General features: G+C 33.5%; 1 protein-coding gene across 2 annotated transcripts in view; it reads right to left on the minus strand.

The window, feature by feature from the left end:
* Nucleotides 1–677: 677 nt before the first annotated feature.
* LOC145690239 (N(G),N(G)-dimethylarginine dimethylaminohydrolase 1) overlaps nucleotides 678–25,377 on the minus strand; it is a 40,536-nt gene continuing 15,836 nt past the window's right edge. For both annotated transcript variants that reach the window (XM_081764933.1, XM_081764935.1), the window contains exons 4-6: nucleotides 24,005–24,100; nucleotides 15,338–15,466; nucleotides 678–8,977 (exon numbers count right to left, since the gene is read on the minus strand). In XM_081764933.1, coding sequence (XP_081621059.1) covers nucleotides 8,852–8,977; nucleotides 15,338–15,466; nucleotides 24,005–24,100 — 351 coding nt within the window. In that variant the 3' untranslated portion in view covers nucleotides 678–8,851. The remainder of the gene's footprint in view (nucleotides 8,978–15,337; nucleotides 15,467–24,004; nucleotides 24,101–25,377) is intronic.

A 25,377-nucleotide genomic window follows, 5' to 3' on the forward strand; every position in this document is an offset into this window, starting at 1 on the left:
TTGAGGGGCCGCGGTGGCTCAGTGGTAGAGCGTTCACCTCTGGTGCTTGGGGTCTCAGGTTCGATCCCAGCCCCCGCCAAGTGAATTTTGTGGTGGACAAACACCGTGTGCGTGGGTTTTCTCGGGGTTCTCCCGTTTCCTCCCACTTTCTTCATTCCACCATTTCATTCATTACTCATCATCCCCGTCTCCTTTAGCCTAGTCGGCATAACCGTGGGACGTAAAATTCAAAGATTTCATTTCATTTCATTTCGACAACATATTGAGTTGACAACACAGAATTTGAAAAGATTTTTGTTGAACTTCAGACACATTTGCAAATAGCTTTCTAGATATGTAGCAACAAAAGTATCGTCGCTCCCGAGCTATTTTCATCGCTAAGTCGTGTAACTATCTTAACTGTTTCTATTATTACCATTATTATTTACTTTTTATTTTTTTAAAACGAATTTTGGACTTAGGAAAATTTCAAATACTATACTTTGCAGTTTTGAGACTATTTAATTTGAAAAATATTTTTAGGAAAGACAACTTTCGTTGCTGTTGCAAGGTAGTACCAAGTGAGATTCTCATTTCCTATGTTACAAATAAAACTCTAATTTATGGTACAAAACTATGAAAAGCCATTTAAATGGGAACTAAATCTTTGTTTCGGGAAAACAAAAAACTGAACAATGTCTCTTTTTTGGATTCTATTCCATGCAATTCAAGCTACGCCATAATTTTTACTACTTTTTTTTTTCTTTACAGAAACACATCTTGAATTTGGCACAAGTACATACAAAATCTATTGCTACAAAATGTATATAAAGCTTGAAAGGTAGAAACCAAATACAAATAATACACAGGCACATGTATATATATCTGTACATACATATATTTATATAAAAATAATCTTATTTCAGAAAACAAAAGGAGCATCTCCCGTAAAAAAATAAATAGAAGGTAATATTTTAAAAGAATAAAAAGGATATATTAAAACATAAATTGGACTACGCTCGAACTAACTCTAATAAATTAGTTCCTACCACATACAAAGAAAAACATGCACTAAACGCACAAAAAATAATATTTCTTTTGGTAGTTTTGTAACTAATATAGTTCAAAAGGGAAACAGTCTCCCTTTTCCTGATTGCTATTTATGGAATGTGCACTTAACAATAAATCTAGTATACAAATACTACCTACTTTTTGAACTACTTAACTTTGTAAATGTGTGCATTACTTAACATGCTGTTTTTTTTAAGCATAAAGCAAACATATGCACCTGAATTTCACATAGACTCTCTCTGATAAAATTTCTTGTGAAAAAAATCTCATGACAATCAATTAGATTAGTATTAGCTTCTTAAATTGTCTTACAGTATATTCATTACTGAAAGATACGGTATTTGACAAATATATTTTTCACTTATTGAACATAAATCAGTGACGTTACTATAACTGTCAATATTATAAACTTAGGTGATTTTATCCTTTATATTCTTCGCAAATTTCGAATTAAAGAGGTTTATTACATCACTGAAATGTTTTTCTCAGCAGGGGGACAACGAATTCATCATCCGTTATCCATCAGGAAAAACCGAAAATAGTTACTGAAATTCAATTCCAGTCACCAAAATAGCCCTCGTTCGTTGAATCCAGCGCTTAAAGAGTATCTATTTACAGTAATTGAAAACATTTTTAGGACTATATGTTACAAAACAAAATTAACGATACCATCAAGTAGTATATGTATTTATAGTATTTGATCTTAATATCTCTAGAAAACTATATTGGAATTAACTCATCCACCAGAAAGTTACTGCGAAAAGAAAATTTTATCAGAGAGAAGTTACTATCGAATGTGACTGTACAGCTGTGGTTGAAAATTATATTGTTCGTAATTTTACTATCCATTTCGCACATACAATGCTTTTTGGTCTTTCTGTTACAGAACACATTAAACCAGAGAAAAAAGCTACTACTCTCTTCCTTCAACGAACATAAAACAACTTTTAACCAGGACTGTACACACTGCACGTCTTGAGTATATGTACACACACAAATATACAAACAAAGAACAAGATTCAACTTACATTAAAATCATTTACATTACGTTCAACTACGTTTAACAGAGTCTCTACTCTTCTAAATTAAATTGAAGTATCCTACAAATATTTATTTCAAGAGATTCGAGAAAAAATTTGAAGCATTTTGTATCTAGTTACCAACATATATAGTCACTCTCTTTGGCAGTGAACATGAGAAAGACGAAATTGTTACTGGGTTTACGTCCATTATATTTCTTTTTTTACAAATTTTACTTTCAATTAAAAAAAAAATGAGTGTGCATTATATTAAATTTACCTAATATACAGTAGCCTCTCACTAATCCGGCGGGTATCACATCAAATTGTGCCGGATTACAGGAAGTTACATGATGGCTGTTAATCTCGCAGGTATTTGCCCATCTAGTGCCATCTCGGATCCTCTACGCTCGCGAAGTCCATCACAAAACAAAACACCGGATTACTGGATGGGCCGGAGTAACGCATGGCCGGATTATAGAGAGTGTACTGTATTATAGTAGTTTGCAATAATTATTCTGTTTTAGGAGTGCTTTGCGTGGATACTACAACTAACACTTTCAGTGCTCTTGCGGTAACATGATTCTTGAAGCCTGACTTTCAAAAAGTCAGGAATGATTGTAATCTTTGCCTTCCATTTACAGCGGTAGTGGTTACCACCGTAACACCCTTCTCTCCCCAACTAAAGCTTTAACTAACATGTCCTCCTATATGTGTATATAATTTAATTTACCTCCCCACGTATTACATTGTGCCCTAATCAGGAACTAACGTTTATTCTACTTACTTTTCACCTAACAACACCTGAAAAGATTAGGAAGTATGTCAGGTAACTATTTGGGTACTGAAGAAAATATCGCTAATGCTTTCAAGTCTCACTGTCGCTTTCGATTAAAATGAATAAGAAAAAAATGCCAATTTGACACTACTGTCTATCGATATATTTGTTATCACAAGTATTAAAGATGATCTTGATGTATGGGTCAGAGATTTGGCTATCCTTTGAAGCTCTTTAACACTATATCTTCTACTCGAAGGTCAAAATTATATCAGATGTCAAAATATATTGCAGCAAAATGTTTATTTATTTATTTACTTTTCTCTTTTTTTTTCTCGTCAGTATTATAACAAGTTTTGCCGTTAACTCCGTCTCCCAAAAGTAGTATTGTTGTTGTTTCACGCGGTAATAATTTAAAAATACATTTAAAAACTCGGTGAAAGATATTTTTGTGTGTTGTCTAATGTGCACAATTGTGTCAAGTCATACATACAAGAACTAGGGTAACCGTTTGTGCTATTTTTTTTTTTTTAGCTTTGACAGTAGGATATTACAATTATTGTATTTCAGACAGATGGTCTTTCTAGCACTAAACTGTGCGAAAATTATACGAATCACTTTATATTAAAATTCGAAAGCTATAAATTTATTCAGCGTACACGCGCATACCATTTCTATGTCAGTATTCCCTCATGTGTCAGTATATCATTCTATATATCACAACTTGAACAACGCGTGTCCATGTGTTCATTTTACTGCCTTCATGTAACTATAAGCAAATACATTTCACTTTCCGCTTCTCATTTCTTTCCTTTGGTATATTCAATATAATGTGTAGAAACAAAAGAAGCACATTCCTTCTATTCTATGTAAAACTGAACTAAACATAAAGGGTTCTATGTAGGAGACGAAGATTGTTATCGCCACGTAATATGCAGCATCCTATATCTTTAGACAATGGTTTGTTTCACTGAAAATAATGATACAATAGCATCAACCCGGCAGAACTAAAATTTGTAAAAAGCACCTCAATTGCAGGTGGCTTAATATATGCACTCTCAAAAATCAAAGACACTAGCTATATCACTGATTTTAGTTGTGTAAATCACGATCGTAATGATAATGGATAATACAGTTTTCTCACTCTAGCTAAGCACATGATAGATAAGTTTTCAAACTACTTTCAAATATGCCTAAAAATAATAATGAAAAATTGAACTCAACTTTGTAATAATTCACTTGTACTCTTACCTATGTTAACTTCGCCCAAACTTATATGAAAACACATTTCACTGAATCTGGACAGTAGAATTATACTGAAAAGCATCAAGTTAACGTTATGCTTCGTTATATTTGGCTCCATCATTATACATAATATTTACAATACAGAATTATTCATACAAATGGTATTTGGAAGTAAATAACGCTTGTCTATTATTCTTGTGCATCATTAAACGTTTCAGTGTTCACGTTCGAATGCCTTCCTTTGTTCGCTAGAAAGAGAGAGCCGCTATTTCATGGAAAATATTCATCCACACATTTCCTGATATGTGACGTAACACCTATCAGCAGAATACAATATGTAGTTCCTTTTTAAATGCCAGAAATATGCGACCAATCGAAACCAATTGGTAAATTGTGTAGTGTGTAAGGGCAATACTATGGATGATTATCAAATTTGAACATTCAATGAAGGACAATGAAATGAACATAAAGAGGTAGTATACTGGAGGCCATCTTAAGGAAATACTGACTCACTGTGTGCGACCAATATATGAATTCCAATTCTCTCTCTCTCTTTTTTTTTCTTTCTTTCTTCTAAACTTTCAAAGACAAATCACTTAAAATTCATACAAAGCTCTTTGCTAGCTTTTACGCCAGTGCATTATTTATACCTGTAATTTGGGAATGTGGCATCTGTTGTATATAAAATCCTTTACAAATAATATCGCTTAAAATCAAACGTTATTTACTCCCTAACTACGAGTTGTATCACAAATATTAATCTTGACTCTTTTTTAACGTTAATCCCTCTGCAAAAACACAAGGATAGCCACTTGAACATTATTAAAACTAAAGTGTTTCGATTAGCAATTAAAAAAAAAAGTCTGGCTAAGTTAAGCAAATAATCTTAAAATCTTTTTATTCGAATTGTTACATGCTCTCATGTTCTTCACACTGTACTTAAATTTTATCGTAAGTTTAGGAAACCAACTAAATTAAATTTCTTTTGAATTAATATAGACTTGAAAATGTAAAAGCACTCGTTACTATTAAAAACTACTCAATTCAACTTCGAAGCTTAGAGCATTAACAAATACCGAGTGTAGGAACAAACTCAAAATGGCACTGTATATTTTCAGATTCACGAGAAACAAAAGAATATTCGTTGTAAAGACTGAAAATCAACATAAGCAAACTATAAACTTATCGTAGTTTCGATCTTAAATTCTTCGTTACCCCTCCAAACACTAACTTACACACTAGTTTCGACAGGATAATTACCATCGTTCTCAACAAACTTTAGAATATTTTTAAGTTATCATCGTACGAGATTTTATATTGTATATTTTGCACTTTGAAGAAGAAACTCTGGTACGAATTTCTTTGTTTCAGAAAAATGTAATAAAATCTACACACAGCTTTTATGCGGACACTTCAATTGTTCGTTTGTGTCGACTAATCCCTGAAACAGATGAACTATCATCAGCGCAATTTTGAACACTGACGCAATTTGAGTAGTCTCACTCAAAATCTGAAACAGGCTGATCGAAAGTACTCATTTAGTGGAAGAAGCAGGGGATAACGACTCATGGAATGGAATAAACCGACAGTTTTCGAAAGCAAGAAAACTATTTTGCTAGATCTCGACTTCGGGAAAATTCATGAATTTTGAATAATTTCTTTTTCTCATTTATTATTCCTTTGCCCTCCTGCACACCTACAGAGTTACCAATCCCAGTAGTTTATCTTCCTCCATTAAACCCCATCTACTAACAACCTGGTAACTATTACGTGAACCTGCCTTCCAACATGACAACCCATTTGGATGCTTCTTAGCACTTTTTCTGTTCTTCCTCTCCCTTTCTGACAAACCTTTGACAGCTCAAGACATAAGAAAAATTGAACTCTTTTCATTCATTAATGACATTATCATATCCATGAGGTGGGTTATAATAGGGTGCAAAATTTTTCAGTAAGGGAGGGATTTTCTTTCACTGCCACAAAAATAGACAAGGTCTACAGTATAGAGTAAAAATAGTGTGACACCAGAAACATATACGGAAAAATAGTGGTAAATATTTGGCGTTAACGCGATAGTTTTATTTGCTCATGTAGCAATTACTCGTTGTGCAATGAGAAAAAGTTTGCACTGGATAGGCAGTTCACAGATAGTTAGAGCATGTGAACAGAAATCACTGGTAAGCAAAAGATAAATTTTCGGAAGAAAAAACTTATGTACGTCCTAAACGGAGATGTAAAAAAGAAAGTGATAGATGCATTTGTAGAAACAAAATTTCAGCAAAGGTAAAGAAAAATAGACATCATAAGGATCACTAAAACTGGATCCATAATTTCTAATATTACTACTATTAAGAAAGATACAAAGAAGAGAACCAGAAAACTGCAGACTTTTATATTTACAGACATATAAATGTACGTAATATTAGATACTTTTACAAGAGGAGTCTCATAAAATGAAAATTCTAGTAATTTCATTAATGTTTACAATGTAAATAATACTATTACGCTTACTCAGTGAAAGGGGTGGTGATAGTAAATGGAAATAACAGGAGTTTTGTCTAAACTAGATGTTTACACCACTTTTGACAATGGATTTGCGTTCTGGCAGTATTCTTTAACACCTCTCTGCTACCTCAAGCGTACAAAAATTTTCCTTATTTGGTTCGTATTATTGTTATCAAAAGATCGTTACCTTGTATCTTTGACTTTCTTTGTTTAATGCTTTATTCTCGTGTAGGTAAATGTCTTTATCGCAACACTTCGCACAAATAAGCTGATAAAACTTTCTTACGTCTGTAACTACTCACGTGGGGTTCCTAGCTTTTATTCTTGACGTTTTCGTCTGTAATTCGAGTATCTTCCAGTTGTCTGTGCCGTCTAAGTTCTAACTAGGCCACCGCCTCAGATTTTGAAAATATTTCGATTATGTAACTACGCTGTCACTGAAGTGCAAAATATATATTTTTCAATATTATATGAAGTACCTACCAATATTGCTGAATACTTTCCAGAACGAAAAGTGCATCCTTTAAACATTAATTATTATTGTTATACAACTTAGTATCACTGAACTTCAAGTTCTGTTGGCAGTTAATAATTCGTTGCTAAAGAAAAACGAACAATACTATTATCCTGCATTGTTTCAAAGACTGGTCATTTGAAATAACTTGGAAATAAAAATTGGAACTTGTGCAAAGGAGCAATCAAAAAAAAAAAAACTTTCACAACTATGCTAGTACAGCAGTTTTTTCTTAGCTATAGGAACCTGTTCTTTTTTCCAAAGCACTCTGCTCTCATAAACTGTCATTACGAAAAACTGTTAAATTAATATATGTATGTAAAGACATACTTAAACCTAGTAATACTCTGTGCTTCCGAAAGAGATTGCTTACTTCGCAAACGTGCAGGTCATGTTTGTTGCAGATGATATTTAAGAAGTATAGATAAAATTCATTTTCTGTCCTCAAAAATATTACAACTATTTGGAATGCTTCAGAACTCGTATTTTATGTGAATTACAGCAAGAAATTTGGTCTAAATTTAGTGATCACGAATTCGGCTCATAAATGGTCAACACGTTAATTAATACTTTTAGCACGCTCATTACTTGCAATATTATATACTTTGTCGCTTTTTTATGCATTTTTTGTCTCCCTCTGCCGCATACGCTACAGATATAGTTATACAGATCACTTGAAAATTCTGCTAAAACAACATTAGCATACCATTTTGTCGATCTCAGTATGAGTGCTACTTATAAAGAGAAGACTTACTATTTTTCAAGACCAATATTTCGACCATGGCACATAAAATGGAGGTCTGTAAACGGTAACAAGTCACCGTAAATGCAATAAAAATAAAATCCATTATTACAAATATCCCTAAAAGAAAAAAAAAATCATCTACTAGCCTTTTATCAACTTGTTTCATTTTCTTTTCTCCGAGGGAAGTAACTTCATTTAGTTTATCCTTAAAAAGAGCTTTCAGCTTAAATTAATATTTATGGAACAATATCACCTCTAACACTACATACTGTGCATGTTATTTGCAATACTCTCAATAGCTACCCAAGTGTTTACAGGCGTGACAATTACTTAATTCTAGTGTTGTGATTTTAATTTAAATTAAACGTAAATACACTAACAATTAACTGCTGTACAATACTATTTTTTTTTCTATTTGCATATATTACATACAATATATGCCTATTTCATACACTGTTCATACCATATAACGGTTTATTTTTACCACACATATGTGCACATTCCAAGGATCGTATTGGAAATTATGCACACAAACACACATACATGACAAGTGTTTGCGGAAAATAAAACTACAGTCTTTAAACAACTACTGGTTTCTGCAATTTTACATCCTATAATACATTCTTTTGTTTTTACATAAGCGGGAAAAATTATTTATTTATCAACCTCGGAATATGTACTTATTTTTTCAAGAACTTGGTTCTTAATTTATTACTTCAAGTCAAATAATTACTTCCCTCTCACCTCTCTCAGCTCATTTATTCAATTACACACACACACACACATACATACATACATACAATATATGCAAGCAATCGAGTTGTACGCATTTGTCACAAAAATACCCGGGGGGTGAAAAGTTGTTACAGGAAATATCTTTCTTAAAGAGAATATACAATATGGTTCGTATAGAACTACATACTTTTCTCTGACTCGTATGTATGTTACTAATTATGCGAACCTAAATCTCACATTTCTCTCAATATAAGAGTAGTTCACAGGCTTCTGATATGCTTCGTGCGTCTGAATAACAAGCAGCAGGATGTCAGACCAGTTCCTGCTTTCGCTAATTCCGATATACTTAGAGACCGTCTTCCAAAATCTACTCGTTCTTCGAAAACCTGTAAACATAAAATAATAATAATTAAGTTGGAGCAAAGAAATCCCGAACCGAGCATGAAAACTGAATTCCTACCAGAAAACAATGCAAGCATTATCATCAGGGTGGAAAAAAATCATGATTTTTTTCAAAAAAATCATTTTTGTTGATTTTTTTGATTTAAATCGATTTTTTTGATTTAAATCAAATCTTTTCCTTCGTATAATACAAGTCGCGAACTGAAGAAAAAGCATTAGGAACTAGTATTAAATGTTAATTATGTCATTTAAGTGAAAGTATTTGGTTTTAATTTTGAATTAATTCCCAATCGTTAACCTATTTCAATCCCAAACAATGTTTCTTAAGCATTAAGGAAAAAGTACAGCAATGTATATCAACATGACAGTTTTCTTTTCACGAAAGTTGCTGATATTTGGCAGGGGCATATTTTTAAACAATTGGAACTAGCTAGCGGCACGAAATACATATAAAGCACATAAATTTCGCCTAAAATTAACTAACTCACTCTATGACCTATGGAACCCGGAGGTTCAATGCTATGTTCACAAAAGCTCTCCTGACTTCTATCCTTAGTCAACTGAATCATCCAGTTTCTATTTTGTATTCTTACTTCTGCGAGATCCATCTTAATACTGTCCTTCCATCTGCGCCTAGGTCTTCCTAATGGTCGTTTTCCGATTGGGCTTCCAGTTAAAACTTTGGAAGCGTTCCTACTTTCTTCCATTCTCGCTACATGTCCTGCCCACCTGAGAATCCAAGATTTGATGACCCTAAAAATGTTTGGTGAACGGTATAAATTATGCAGTTCCTCATCATGAAGTTTTCGCCATTCCTCATTTCCGTTCCTTTTGGTTCCGAATATTCGTTTCAGGATTTTATTCTCAAATACTTTCAGTCTGCGTTCTTCCCTCAGCGTAAGCGACCATGTTTCACAACCATACAGCACAACAGGCATAATTATCGTTTTATATATTTTAAAGCTTCAAATTCCTTGACAGAATTCGCGACGATAAGAGATTTTGAACTGAATAATAACACGAATTCCCTGCTTTTAGTCGATATTTAATTTCTTCGTGAATACAGTTTTCTGATCCCATATATTAGCCGATGGCAGAACTCTCTTTGTCTTTATGCGATGAACTTTTGTAAGTCAAAAATTTTCTGCAGGAATTTCAAAATAAAAAAATCAAGATGATCAGTTCCAGCAGAAGAAACACTTGTGATTGTTAAAAATGTCCTTTATGTGACGTGAAAAACAGTTCAAATGCAAGTTGTCCGTGCATTTAAGACATCTATACATAGCAGGCACGTTTTTATACTTTTCTGTTGGCTATTTTATTTCCTCTGACAATTTTTCCTGCACAGGCGCGGAAAATTTTCTGCGATCACATCTGCAATGGGGTCAAGTATCCACTTTATCAAAAGTATTATTCGATATTTTAACGCATCCAAAATTTGTCGTATTACGATCCCGAGGAACTTCTATGTATTTAGTACATAAATTTCGCCAAAATTTTAAAATCTATTTTTTTTTCGGAGAGAGGATCGGACCCCTCTAAATACGCCCCTATTATCTGGAAACAAACAAATAGACATGGACACAAAAGAATTTTTATCTTAAATGTCCATGGTGATTTCCCCGTTGGAATAGAAATTTTAAAACCCTGTGTTACAAAGAGAAGAAAGCAGGGTTCACCCGTTACCCGCTCAAACGGGATTTTCCCTGATCGTTCTCTACATGATACTCGTTTTCATACTGTGCTAACATACATTTGAGTCTCATTGTATTATGGTTATTATCTTCCATAATCGAAATAACAGAAGAGAAACAGGATTTTACTTACTTTCACTTTAAATTAATTCATTTCGGAATTTGATTTAAATCAACGATTTTTATTTAAAAAATCAAGTGATTTAAATCTTGATTAAAATCGTGATTTAAATCAGACTGATTTAAATCAATCCACCCTGATTATCATACAAAGGGAAATGTAAATAGATATATGATGTTTTCTGTCATCAACTTTTCGCACAGAAAAGTCACTTGCTAGAGCCACCAAAATTTGCACACAGCAATACAGATAGGTCTACACTAGATCTGATCTCGTACGAAGCCATTTTTTCAATTTTCAGCTCAGGGAAGTCAGATTTGAGGGGTAAAAATGTATGCAAAAATGTAGTTTCTCGAACGCCTTGCTTGTATGCAACCATCATACATCTTGGATGTGCGGGCTTATATAACAGCAGATGAATAAATACCCAAGCAATGGAAAGGTTGTGGGGAAATTCTTTAACTCCCCTTCTTTTCTTGACTAGTTAACACGCACGCCATTGTACAATAAGTTCGTTCTTGACTAGTTCTTGACTTTTTCTCAGCTGTACAAAGTGGTTCATGACGCAGAAACACGCTTACTAGTTTTGTTTTACTACTGTCGAAGTTTAGTACTGATAATGAAGCTGAAATGCAAAAAGCCCGGAAAAAACTGAAAAGAACACTGAGGAAAATGTAACGACGGGGAGGCAGGGGATGCAGGTACTTCCTCCCCTTTTTATCCAGGTTCTGAAGTAAGACCCAGCAACAACTAGTAATATATACAAGGGAGTCGAAAATCCCAGGATACCCTTTTCCTTCGAAAGAGAACTGTTGGACATCCACAGTTCAGCACATCCGAATAGAGATTTTATGTTTTTCTGAGGGTTCTCCCGGTTTATGGCAGCCATATCGGATCGTATCATGCATGGATCCAACTCTAATTAATACTTGGAAATACGCTCACTACTTGCAATCTAAATATAACTGTTTCAACTAATTATTTTGTCTTTCCTTACATATGCTGTAAATGCAGTCAGTTACAAAGTACAAGTGAATTTATATCATATGTTACAACCATATCAGCTTACTTTTTCTCTCTTTATTTCAATACGAATGCTACCTATAACGAGGAAAGGACATGGGTGGATAAGTATAGTGAAATGACCCCAGATGAATTGGGATGCCAAGTGGGTGGGCAGTACCCCTAAGATGCATTAATCCCTCACGTTTCAAACCTCAACTCTAATTGGTTCATAAGAAATGGCGCAAAATCGTAGTGGGATTAATTTATGATATTTCTCAAGAAAGGTTCGATCGATTTTGTTCAAACTTGGATGTATGTAAAGGACAAAGCCCTTATATACACCTATACATACATCCAAGTTTGAACAAAATCGATCGATCCATTCTTGAGAAATAAATTAATCCCACTTTTTCGATTTTGTGCCATTTCTCATGAACCAATTAAGAGTTGAGGTTTGAAACGTGAGGGATTAATGTATCTTGGGGGTACCTACATACCACTCATTTGTCGTCCCAAGATTCATCTGGGACCATTTTACTATACTTTATCCACCCACGACCTTTATTATTTTTAAGAAGACTATGGTACATAAAATGAACGTAGGGCCGAAGTGGCTCAATAGTAGAACGCTTATCTCTGGTGCGTGGGCTCCCTGCTTCAATCCCACCTCGCGCCAAGTGGGCCTTGTGTTATGTGTGCATAGTTTTCTCGGGGTCATCCCATTTCCTTTTACCTTCTTCATTCCACTATTTCATTTCTCATCATTACCACGTCTCCTTCATGCATAATCGCTTGACTTTAAACTAAGGAAAATAAAAGGAAGGTCTGTAAAGCAAGATTCGTGAAAACAAACCTACAATACTCTTAATGAACCAATACCTTATATCTAGCAATACAGCATTCTACTTGTTTTTCTGTGTAACTGTTTGGACCCCACGCCACGATGATCACGTTGTGTTCAACAAAATACAATTTGGTACTACTTTAAATACACCTCGTTCCTCAATCTCATTTTCTTCAATAATATGTGACACTTTTAGTTAATACATTGTATTGTTGCAGATATAATTAAGTTCTATGACTTGATTTGTATTCAGCATGAAATTTTCTTTAATTGGTCTACGTACCATTGTATTCATACGTACCTCTAGGTAGATATTTCTCTAGAAGCTTCCAAGTGTGCAAAATTATAGGATATTCCTAATAATTTTGTCATTACTGTACATATAATGAATTACTTACCGGAAATACTGAAAATATAAAGCACAACACAAAAAATACACTACGAATTATTTTACTAAGGCGCTTCATCAGGTAGGAAGGGAAATAATGGAGAGAAAAGAAATATTAACCTTTAGGAGACCAAGGCCGTTTCGCCATGTAACCCTCTTGGAGCAAGCAACTTTTTGTACGAAAAATATATTTTTATAGAGTTATTTTCAAATGTCAGTAGCTCGTTCCATAATTGATCCAGACATCAAAGAAAAAAGAAGACGTAGAATAGATTTTATAAAGATGATTTATGCTTATTGAAGCAAGCGCAGCCTAAGGGGGCGGCAAAAATTAGAAATTTCTATTCCTTTTACGGAAAAATGGGATTTGCCCCTCTATTCCTTTTTCTCCCCACCCCTGTAACGAATGATTCTGAATGATAAACATACTAATTACAGGAAAGGAAGTATTCTTTCTGAAAGCCTTGCAACTAGCACTAAGAAAATGAATCTGTAAGATTTTTTTTTTAAATAAGGATTATGTCATTCCACCCCCACTCTTCCCTTATATTGACACAAACATGTTCACTTCAACTGAACATCATCGAAAAAGTAAGAGGGGTGCATTTACTAGTAAATGCAACCAATAACACAGACTTTCAAATAGAAACGTAGAAACATTGCATTTAAAGCAAGGTAACTATCTGTAGTTCTTTGGTGCTCAAGGGAATTACATGAGAATAGCTTTATAATTATTTGCACTCCTAAAGGTTAAAATACCGAGAAATCCAGAATGTCTAAAACAGTTATTTGTTGGAATTTTTTTCATTTTCCACATCAATTCGTATACATAAATTCGAAGAACTCAAAACTCCTAATTTTACAAACTTACTTTGCATCATCCTGAGCTCTTTCGTGCCTAAGCAGTTAGCGTACGCGTCTTTCGCGCAAAAGACCTGAGTTCGATTCCCGGTGGGAGTTTATATGGTTCAGATCCAACGTTAAGTTGTACGTTCATGTCTCATATAGCCTCACTGCTGAAAGGGACGCTAAACTCAAATCAAATCAAAATCAAATTATTTGCATCATATCTTTTATCATGTCCAAAAAAGTGTTGTACAGGAATAAACTGAAAGACGAATCAGTCTGAAATTCAGTACGGAAAAGTTCTACTTCTGAACCAAGCGCTTAAAGTGTAAGTTTACAAATAAACATTTTATCTTTTTCCAACATACTTGGTAGCTCGAAGAGCCTGGAACTTTCTGACACGTTTAACATATAACAGAGTATATGGATAAATGTCAATGGCTTCCTGAGCAACACTATTATTTTCAAGTCAACACAGAATAAACTTCACTAAAAAATTTCTGAGCCTCTATAGGAGTGTACTCGGCACGGCGTGCTGGAATATCTTAACTAAGTTATGCAGAGCTCTTAGAAATGCAACGATTCTCCAGTTCGTTACCTCAATTGCAGTTTTAAATGCTCTACGTAAACAAGTAACCCACTAAATGCTCCAAGCAAAGTAACCCCACAGCTCCCTACAACAAGTATTACAGGAGCATTTTGTGACATCCTTATATCTGTCTTGAAGATAAAGAAAAATGTAAAGTATACATTACGGCCATCCACTGAATTTTTATTATTATTTTTATTTTATTTATTTATTTTTACATTACGTCAAGCCATTGCAACATTAATAATCTTTTTTAAGTACAAGAGTGAAAGCGTCTCTCTGAAAGCGATTAAAGGTCAGAAGCTGCAGAATTCCTTTGAAAGTCCATACCAAATAACGCATGAATACTCCCCCCTTTTATGGTACTTCAAAATAGCACATTTACGTCTCCAACAACTGAACTAGTTCATTTCCAAAGTATGGTAATAACCCATAAAGGAAAGTATATGCTATTTTGCTACATTGAAGCTGCATTTTCCCGGCACCTCACTGTCTGGGAACATAGCGATACTTCCACATCTTTACCAGTAGAGCGCATTGATGTATGACATTACACTTTGAACACACCATAATAATTCTGTTTTTATAATGCTATCTTTTATTAAGAACCGCTCTGAACTACCCTGTTTCGTCCCCGGATGTAACTTAACAACTTAAGACATTTAATTTTCCTTGCTTTTCAACTTAGTTCTAACATTTTAATCAAAGAATAGAATCTCACTTCTTTTACCCCCTTGATAAATTACCCTTATGAAATAATATTAACAATTTGACTTTCTAGCTGAAAATTGCTTTTAAAAAATTTGAAGTGATTTTCTACCCAGTACGAATGAGCTGGAAAAGTCCATTGTGCTTACCTTAAATGACTCTGGAATTTCTTCCTGTGAACGATGAATTAGAGTTCCATTCACATGAAGCACGTTGGCTGCAACATCCTCTGGTACGGTAAGTGTTTGGTAACTGAATGTAGCTTCACGTTCTATACGCTACAGAACCGAAAAATAACATCTTATGAATGGAATGCATAAAAAAGTTAATAGACACTGTTGTCCTTATCTTTTAAAATTAAACGAAACTTCTAGTTTGTCTTGCGGTTATGTGATCTATAGATGATTATGGTGAAAAAAAGTATTCTGAATGAACTGGGAAGATATAATATAAAAAATAGAGAGAAAATTCATCAGGAAGTTCACACAGTGCGTCATGGAGCCAAAATTTTCACCAGCAACCGAAGTCTAATCATATAGTTGACAGACTGTGGTGAATCTTAGGGTTTATATGTTAATATCCGTACGTACGTATACACTGATACGTTAGAATATCAAATAATACTTTTGACAAAATGGAGGCTTTCTAATATCTACGATAAACATTAATAATGAACATGAAGAAATTAAATCTCGACTGAAGAAGCAGGGAACCTGTTGTATTATTATGTAACTTAATCTAACCTAATCGAACAATTTAAAGCTTAAACCATATAAAACGATAATTTTGACTGTTGTGCTATGATTGCGAAACATGGTCACTTACTTTGAGGGAAGAATGCAGACTGCAAGTGTTTAAGAATCAAATCCTGAGGCAAATATTTAGACTCAAGAGGGACGGGAATGGAGAATGGTGGAAACTCCATTAACGAGGAACAGCATACTTTATACTATTTACCTAACATTATTAGGATCGTTAAATCTTTATGAGGCTCAGATGGGCAGAATACGTAGCCAGAATGGAAAAATGTAGGAACGTTTTCAAAATTTTACCTGAAAACTCAATCGGTACATTAGGAAGACTTAGGCGCAGATGGGAGGACAATATTAAGACAGACCTCGCAGAAATCGGGATACAAAGTAGAAACAACTTTATCAAATCGGATAGACAATGGAAAGCTTTACTGAATGCGTCATGAACCTCCGGGTAGCATAGGCCATAAAGTAAGTATATTAGTCAGTTAAGTATGTATATATGTGTTCGTAATTTTATTTATTTCCATGTAGAGCCTAAATGGCTTAATATAATTTGATAAATCAGGTGTCGATAAATTCGTCAGCCTCAGTAAGATTGCGTATATGGCGTTAAAATTCGATATGGCAGGCCATGTTATTCAAATGAAAACATTTTGTGTAAGGTACCCAATAAAAGGGTCTGGAGAGAGCAATCCAAAAATATACACTGTATGCAAGTTTATTATAAATAACAAAATAAAGGAAATAAATTGTTTCATTTAAAAAAAAAAATCACAAAATATTTATTGAATCTACTTCAAAAATATAGTTTTTTCACGCAATCGTGTATATAAATTCTCTTCCTAAACACGAACACAGCAAGAAATGCTATATATAATCTGAAGAGAAAGGAAGTGGTTGAAGAAAATGAATAAGGAAAGAATTAATATGTTATAACTTCGCAAGGAATTCAAGGCATGAAGTTGAAAATAAAGAATTATAACAAATGAATACTTATAGATCAAGAGATAGCACACTTTTATCAGAAAGGGTTTCTTTAACTTTGATGAGTAGTGGGGGTCAGAATAATGTCATCAACATGGCTGCCACCGGAATTCATAGCACAATTTTTAACTGAGGATAACTTTCCACTCAATAAAGGTAGAAACTTCGTTCGTGCAGCAAATTGAAAGTAATAAACATGTCTAAAATTTGATGTCATTGCCGCCATCTTTAAGTATGGCACATAATTCGCTCAAAATTTAGTTTCATTCGCGTTATTGTAAATATTTACTGGCAAATAACTATGAAACTATTATAGATATGAAAAAAAACGATATGAAACAAACGTGACAGAACAGAATTTGAACTTTCCAGCTATATTCATTTCATTACTGTATCTTAAAAATTGAATGAATAAATCGATTTTATGTATCATATGGTGATGTATTTTTGACCTCTAATATTATGCAAAGCAAAACGCGTAGACCACTTTTATTTATCTCAAGTTTACCATAAACTTTGTTAAGTGCTTAAGATTTCACATAGTCTATGGCCTAGAGAAATGTTTCTCTTAAGGTTGGTGAGTGGTGGGAATCCAAGTAATGACGTCATCACTATGGCTGCCGCGCCAACATGTGATTCTTTACTTAAACAAATATAATTCTACAACGAAGCGTCGTAGAGAATTCTTCTTTTTTTCTAAATGCTCGTAATGAAGTAGCTTTTGTTTTGTGTAATACCAATATATTTCGGAGCTCCAATAGTCTTCCTGATATTTAGCCTGAAAGTTACATTTTTACGATTTTTTTGTAACATAGTTAATATTTTAAACCCAACAAGTTTCGAACTGTTGAGGGAATAAAATTTATGAAAGCACAAAAAGTTTCCTAATATTGTGGAGAATTAAATATGGCTTTTGGATGGACAAAGCGTTAGTAATTGCAGTTATAGCCTTTTTCTCGAAAGCAAACACTTCTTAATGTAGTAGGGATGAGTTAAGATGTAGGTTATGGATAATCCTTATAACAAAATTTATCGGAAACTTGGGGTAAGTAAAATGTGTTGCTTCTCTTGGTCGATTAGTGAGGACTGACCTCTTTAATTGACTAATATGGATTTGTAATACTGTATAATCATAAACAAAGATTAAGGAACAAATGAAAGAAATATTTTTATGTGAAGTTTGTTCATTGTGTTATAGGCACATTTGTACTTAGACATCTGAATATATTTTTGTAAGTACTATAACACAATATTCTTCTATTGATTAAGTAAACTTAAAGTAATGCTATCGTACTTATTACAGTAGGTATCAGAAACAATGTAAAATTCGATTTTCTGTTCAGCTTTTTTTTAAATATATATATATATACCGATCTTACTACTCATAATCGGAGTCTGTCACTGTCACAGCTTGTTGGAGCAACTTCATCCTCACTTTCAGATGTATTGTCATTTTCCGGCGGAAGAATGTCAGGTGACATAGGCCCTTGGTATTTTCCGTTTTCTAAGTTCCATGCATGACAGGTTGGGACAATGTCCTCGAGAGGATTAGACGTTTACACGTTTCCACATCCAGGATACGACATTGATCCGTTTTAGTTCTTGCTCCAAAGCAGATTTTGACGAAGGAAGAAGAGTAGGATCAACAGGTCTAAGTTTTGACAACGGTTTAATTCTTAACACAGGAGAGGTTTTCTTTTTATAAATATTGTACCTCACTTCTGACACGGAGGTGTACGAAGATGGCTATTAGGGGCGGACCAAGGGCCGAGCAACTGCCCGGGCGCCACAGTCAGGAGAGCGCCAAAACGAGCCTCACTACTGACTGTTTTGTTTTACATTCTTGTAAAGTAGCGTCAATTTTACCATCTTTTTCCATTCCACTATGGAAGAAGAGAGTTTCACAGCACTAGAGGGTCTGATTTGACAAATGGAGACATGAGATGTAGAAGAAAGATTGGAGGGGGAGTTGTATTGTTTATAGGGGACCATATTCTTTGTGAACTTTCCTCAGCAATAAATGTTATTGGATTTTATATAGTTACTCTTTTAAAGTGGTAGTGGAGGGGGAATAGTATATACACCACTGTTCAGCTTTTGTACAAATTCATGAGATACGTTTTATAAATGCTATGCACTTCAACTACTAGGACCTACATAAAACAGGTTGTTGTGCGTAAAACACGTTCAACATATGTGAAATGTATTTATTGGTATCTCAGGTTATTAGAATAGATAGAATAGACTGTTACATAGTTGTATATATGGGAGAATGACTCCTTGTGTTTTTCATATAGCAAAACAATTTACAGTATTATAGCAGTAATATGTCACCATTAGTAGCATTCAATAAATGCTGTCCGATATCGTTTTGTTTATACATATCAGTACATTAATAATAATAATAATAATAATAATAATAATAATAATAATAATAATAATAATAATAATAATAATAATAATAATAATAATAATAATAAACACAATGCAATTGATTCCATATGCATATTTTTAAGTACTAAAATACCTATATCATTATTTGAGTATTAATTTTTATTTTTTTAAAAAAATGGGTTTAAAATATTAAAATCACTGTAATAAAATATAGGTTAGGACTAGGGGACGCCAAAAAGTCACTCTGCCCAGGTGAAAATTTTGCATTGGTCTATCCCTGATGCCATACATACAACATACTAATATCTCTACACCAGACAGCAATGATTCATCCACCAAGACGGATTCTCCAAATTTAGCCAAAATTCTTTGTGAGCCATATTTTTTGTGAGAATGAAGGAATGAAAGCCTGGCAGGCTGTCAGCTATTTTCACTTCCTATATCTTTGGCTATGTTTGTGACGTTGATATATCTTCTACACTTGTTTGAAGATAAACCACATTCAAGCCATAATTGTGCACTCTTTAAGCTTTTTTGGTGATAGATTACTAATACCAAAACATCGGAATCGTTTGCTCGCACTAAAATATTTCTTTCTTCGGCATAACGAGTCGTGTGAAAAATATGCCAAATGATCCTCGTATTTGCTTCATTGTGTTGGCAGGCAAGTTCTTTCACCTCAATCACATCCATGCATTTATACATGAGTACTTGTAACAAGTCTGTTCTATAACAACATATAACGTTTTATTGTGTAACACGTTGCAGTATTTAGTTGTTTTTTTTCTTTCTTTAGGTCTAGACACGTTTACTTCACTCACTACTGTTTCAACATTGCGTAGTTATACATTATCTTCGGCATCCTTGATAATTGGAGGGCCATTGAAGTCAAACACTAAGTGAATTTCTCTAGCTTTCTCTTTACATATTAATTTCAGAATGTAGTAATCAAGAACTCCACAGTTTTCTGGAAATGGAATTGTATACAGGATCAAAGATTACAGGAACATGGCATCAAAGATTATTGTGCCCACAGTAGCTGGAGCAGGTACTACATCTTCCTTCTGAAGCTTTTCCAACTTATGCATTAGTTTAGATTTACATGTTATATTCATGGAACTAGAGGGGCTAGAGGATTATTTATCGAAGAGATAGAGGAACTGCCCTAAGAGGATAAATCAAAACATCCCTCATGTCACACCTCTGTTCAGAGGCAATATTGAGAAGTCTTGCAAAAAGATCATGGGTGCATTTTACGACCTGCAGTTTCTTATCTGATTTTTGGATAGTTTTAGAAGAACATACAGAAGCACAGTTCAGCAAGGTTTCTTGATATTTGAAATTCAACATTCCTTGGATCACTAACATGTAACGTCTTAAATTTTTCGAATGTCTCTGTGCCTTTGAAGTACGCACTTAAGGGATTTTGACTTACTTTACTGTCCACAACTTGCCCATTGGATATGTTTCTAAAAGGGGTTTCTCTGTTCATTTCTTCGAAAGGATCTCTTAGTCCCATGCTTCACGACATTATTAAATACTCCACAATATTAGAAACTTTAAATATTTTTATAAATTTTATTCCCTTGGCAGTTCAAAAGTTGTTGGACTTAGAACATTCATTATCTTACAAAAAGATCGTAAAAATGTAACTTTCAGGCTAAATATCAGGACTATTGGAGCTCCGAAATATATTGGTATTACACAAAACAAAGGTTACTTCGTTACGAGCATTTAGAAAAAAAGAACAATTCTCTACGACGCTTCGTTATAGAATTATATTTGTTTAAGTAAAGTATCACATGTTGGCGCGGCAGCCATAGTGATGACGTCATTACTCGGATCCCCACCACTCACCAACCTTAAGAGAAACCTTTCTCTAGACTATAGACTATGTGAAATCTTAAGCACTTAACAAAGTTTATGGTAAACTTGGGATAAATAAAAGTGGTCTACGCATTCTGGTTTGCATATTAGAGGTAAAAAATACACGAATTACTCATTCAATTTTTAAGATATAGTAATGAAATGAATATCGTTGAAAAAAACAAGTTCTGTTGTGTGACGTTTGTTTCATATCGTTTTTTCATATCTATATTAGTTTCTTAGTTATTTGCCAATAAATATTTACAACTACGCGAATGAAACTAAATTTTGAGCGAATCATGTGCCATACTTAAAGATGGCAGCAATGACATCAAAGTTTAGACAGGTTTATTACCTTCAATTTGCTGCACGAACGAAGTTTCTATCTTCATTGAGTGGAAAGTTATCCTGTTAAAAATTGTGCTATGAATTCTGGTGGCAGCCATGTTGACGTCATAATTCTGGACCCCCACCACTCATCAACGTTAAGAAAAGCCTTTCTGAAGACTGTAGGTTATGAGTAATCTTAAGCACATAACTAAATTTATGGTAAACAGGGCTAAATAAAATGTGTTCTATCTCTTGGTCTATTACGTCTATCTGGGACAGGAGATACTCAAGGATAGCAACATTATAGAAGAAACTAATAGCCGTATAAAGTTAGACTGGAGTCCATTTTGAAGGAATAGTTTCATATCGAAAGGCCAACATCCCAAGCATAAACTTATCAATGAATGTATTGTTTTGACATGTACACTGGAGACCGTGGACACTAACAAAAATCAGACATTTATCATCTGCCCACTACACAACGAAGTATGGAGAGATGTATGACAGGAAAAAGATCACATGGATCACAAGGATGACAGGTGCGACGGATACTATCATGAAAATAAAGGCACTGAAGTGGCAGTGGGCTGGATGTATTGCAAACAGAAATGATAATGGACAAGTGCAATTTTTTTGACTGGATACCAACAGATCACAAACAACACAAGAAACTTCCTTATACAAGTGGGAGACGAATCAAGAAGTAGTGAAGAGAACCTGAGACAGGATTGCCCAAGACAGATGATTACGTAGAAGACTGGAGAATCCTTCATCCACCAGTTGGACTATTGTGTATATATATATATATATATATATATATATATATATATATATATATATATATATATATATATATATATATATATGTAACTCATAACTCAATCAATTTGTTTTCTATTTTAAATAATAATTGCTTGTACGCAATACTATCTATCACTTATTTAAAATATTAACACAAAATACATCTTCACAATAAAATTTTAATCTAGAAATAGCAAGAATCACATCTTAAAGAAATTTCCAATACCACCATACACATTTCACTGTATCCAAGATGTATACTTATAGCAGCACACTTAATACAGGGTAGCCCAAAAGTAGGTATACAGTCCCGTACTGATGAACTAATTGCTTTTTATATCATTTCTTATTGTTGTCCATCAGGTAGACGTAGTTTCTTTATTATTTGTTGTTAATGTATTTTTACTTATATATTAAGTTCGGAAGAGCTGAAGCAAACAAAGCCATACGCTAGAATGTTATACTTGATCAATGCAGGGGTGTATATCTACTTTTGGGCCACCCTGTATAATTTAAGTCAGCATATTAGTGTGTTCCAAATCTTATTTTACAGAAAAAATGTAAGGTGAGATTCTGTGTGGTAAATATACGTCGTATATTTGAACTAAGGTGTCATTGCAGGTAAAAAGTTGAAAGGTAATCTCTCTAATCGTTTACTAGTAATATAACAGATAAATAATATTACGATGTCTCGTCTCGTATATTCCTTCCCGAATTATTCTCTAACTTAGAACATTAACTACAGTTCGTTTAAATGTAAAAAGCTGACGAGGAATATGTCAAAATTAGTAATTACTTCCTCTTACCACAATGAATTATTTCCCTCAATGGAAGCCATCAAATTTTACACTAACATCAGAACTGGTTAATAAAAGATGCAATCAAAACACTAGTAACTTGTAAACGTCATTTCGCCTGTAACTACGTTGGCAATTATGATTCTTACTTCTATGTCTTGAATATATTATGGAAACCTTCATTTCGACTGCTGAACCAATACTACAAATGGATTATATATATATATATATATATATATATATATATATATATATATATATATATAGTATACATATAATATCACGTACAGTATACATAACATATATAACATAATTTTGGTTTATAAGAAGCTCTAATTATTTTTACCTGTTTAATGGTAAACGCCCAACTAATGGTTCGGGTTCTACTTTAACACTTCAAGCGCCAAGCCTCAATTAGATGATATATTCTGAGGCCGGCAGCGTCCATTGGCTTATTGAATAATACCTGAAATGTGCATAACATATGTGCACATGACCCCCAGTAAAAAACCAAGTGAACATAAAGTATATGCACATGATGCTTAAAGTGTTAAGCTGTAGGCATCATCTAATACACCCTCAAATGCTGAAAGATGTCATTAAACTGAATAAATTTAACTTGATCGTTTGAGTGCGATCACTATTTCCAAGCCACCTAATGTACCTTTAGATTTATTTATTTATTTTATTTTTTATTTATTTACTTTTTTTAAAGATTATTGTAAAATATTTCCCTTGATCTCTGATTTGAACTTACGCAAGAGACAGTAATATCAGAAACTTTATAGTTATATAAATGTTTCGAAAGATAGGTTAGTCTTGTGCATAAGTCCGCATAATATATTAGGAACAGAAGTGATAATCACTGTATATAATCAAAAACACAAACCTTTAAGACTTCTTGAGCTGCCTTCCCTGCGCCTACACATATTACATCCGGTCCTGCCATCGACACCATGGCCTTCAAATGATGAGTCTCAGTCACCTGCTCGAACAATGAAAAATATATATTCATCATATGTTAATCACAAAAGATTTTCCATCTATTTCTATTTTCTCACTACAAATATTAAATCAACAATTTAAATAAGAATATACTGCATTCAATCTACTACTGTGGTAAAACTACAAAATATTAACTACAAATCATACAATAAGTTTGTAAAATAATATCCTACAGAAGTTACCACATAATGCAAATTAAATATACGGAATTGTTCAAAAGTCAGCTGAATATACGTACTCTTAAATTTCCACAGGCATATATGGGCTAAAAATTAGTTCCAAAACTTAAAAAACTTCCTTTCTAAAAACTTTACCTGACAAATTATAAATATGTTGTTCTCATTCTCTATAAATAAAAACAAAAAAAACTTGTTAAAACTGTAAATAAATCAAATGCAAAATTGCGAAAAGCTAGCTTGCATATTTTGGCTTCTCTTTCACATTCACAACTACTACTTCAAATATAATTTCTCGTTTACCTCTGAAATTAAGTACCTTCCATCCATAAAATTATAAATGTTTCTTTTATTCCAAGGGAGGAAAAGGGATGTGTTTTAGGACTGCAACACACCAGGGTAATTAGTAACAATGAAAGAACCATTCCAGTTATCGGAAGTTCCAAGTTTAATTACGTATCTTTTTCAACACGTTTAAAAGCTATCCCTTACGTGTTGATGTGTATGCTGAGGTCAATAATGTTTTAGAACGTCTGGTAGAATTTCTTAAAGCTAGTAAATAATCTCCATTTCAATCCTCTATTTGGATGCAAGTAAATTTTGCTGTTATAACACGATTCATTATGTTCCAGTGACAAAAAGCGGACTTTTTTGTGTAAATAATACATTTATCTTTCTTCTTCCTTGTACTTTCCTTTTTCCATTACTTTGTTACAATGTTAATTTTGTCTATACGATTTCACCTTTAAATATCTTGCTAAGAATGAAAATTTGCAGTTGAACACTCGAAAATAGTTTAGCAAAATTAAATGTATTTAAGTTGTGGAGTAATAATGTACATATTTCCTTTTATTATGTGGCGAACAACATCGCGAATCACACAAGAAAACTTTAATTTCACCTATTCTTTATTACAAACTCCTTACGCGTCTACAACATAAAACTACCAAAACCTCTATGTTCACTTGAACCGTTGTAACAAATCAATGAAGAAAAGACACACAAACTCTTTGTCACGCCAACATGATTAGCGTCTTCAGACACACAACGCTAAAGACAAATACAAACCATTATGAAACAA

The sequence above is a fragment of the Thermobia domestica genome, chromosome 7 (assembly GCF_964235325.1).
Source record: "Thermobia domestica chromosome 7, izTheDome1.hap1.1, whole genome shotgun sequence".
NCBI lineage: Eukaryota > Metazoa > Arthropoda > Insecta > Zygentoma > Lepismatidae > Thermobia > Thermobia domestica.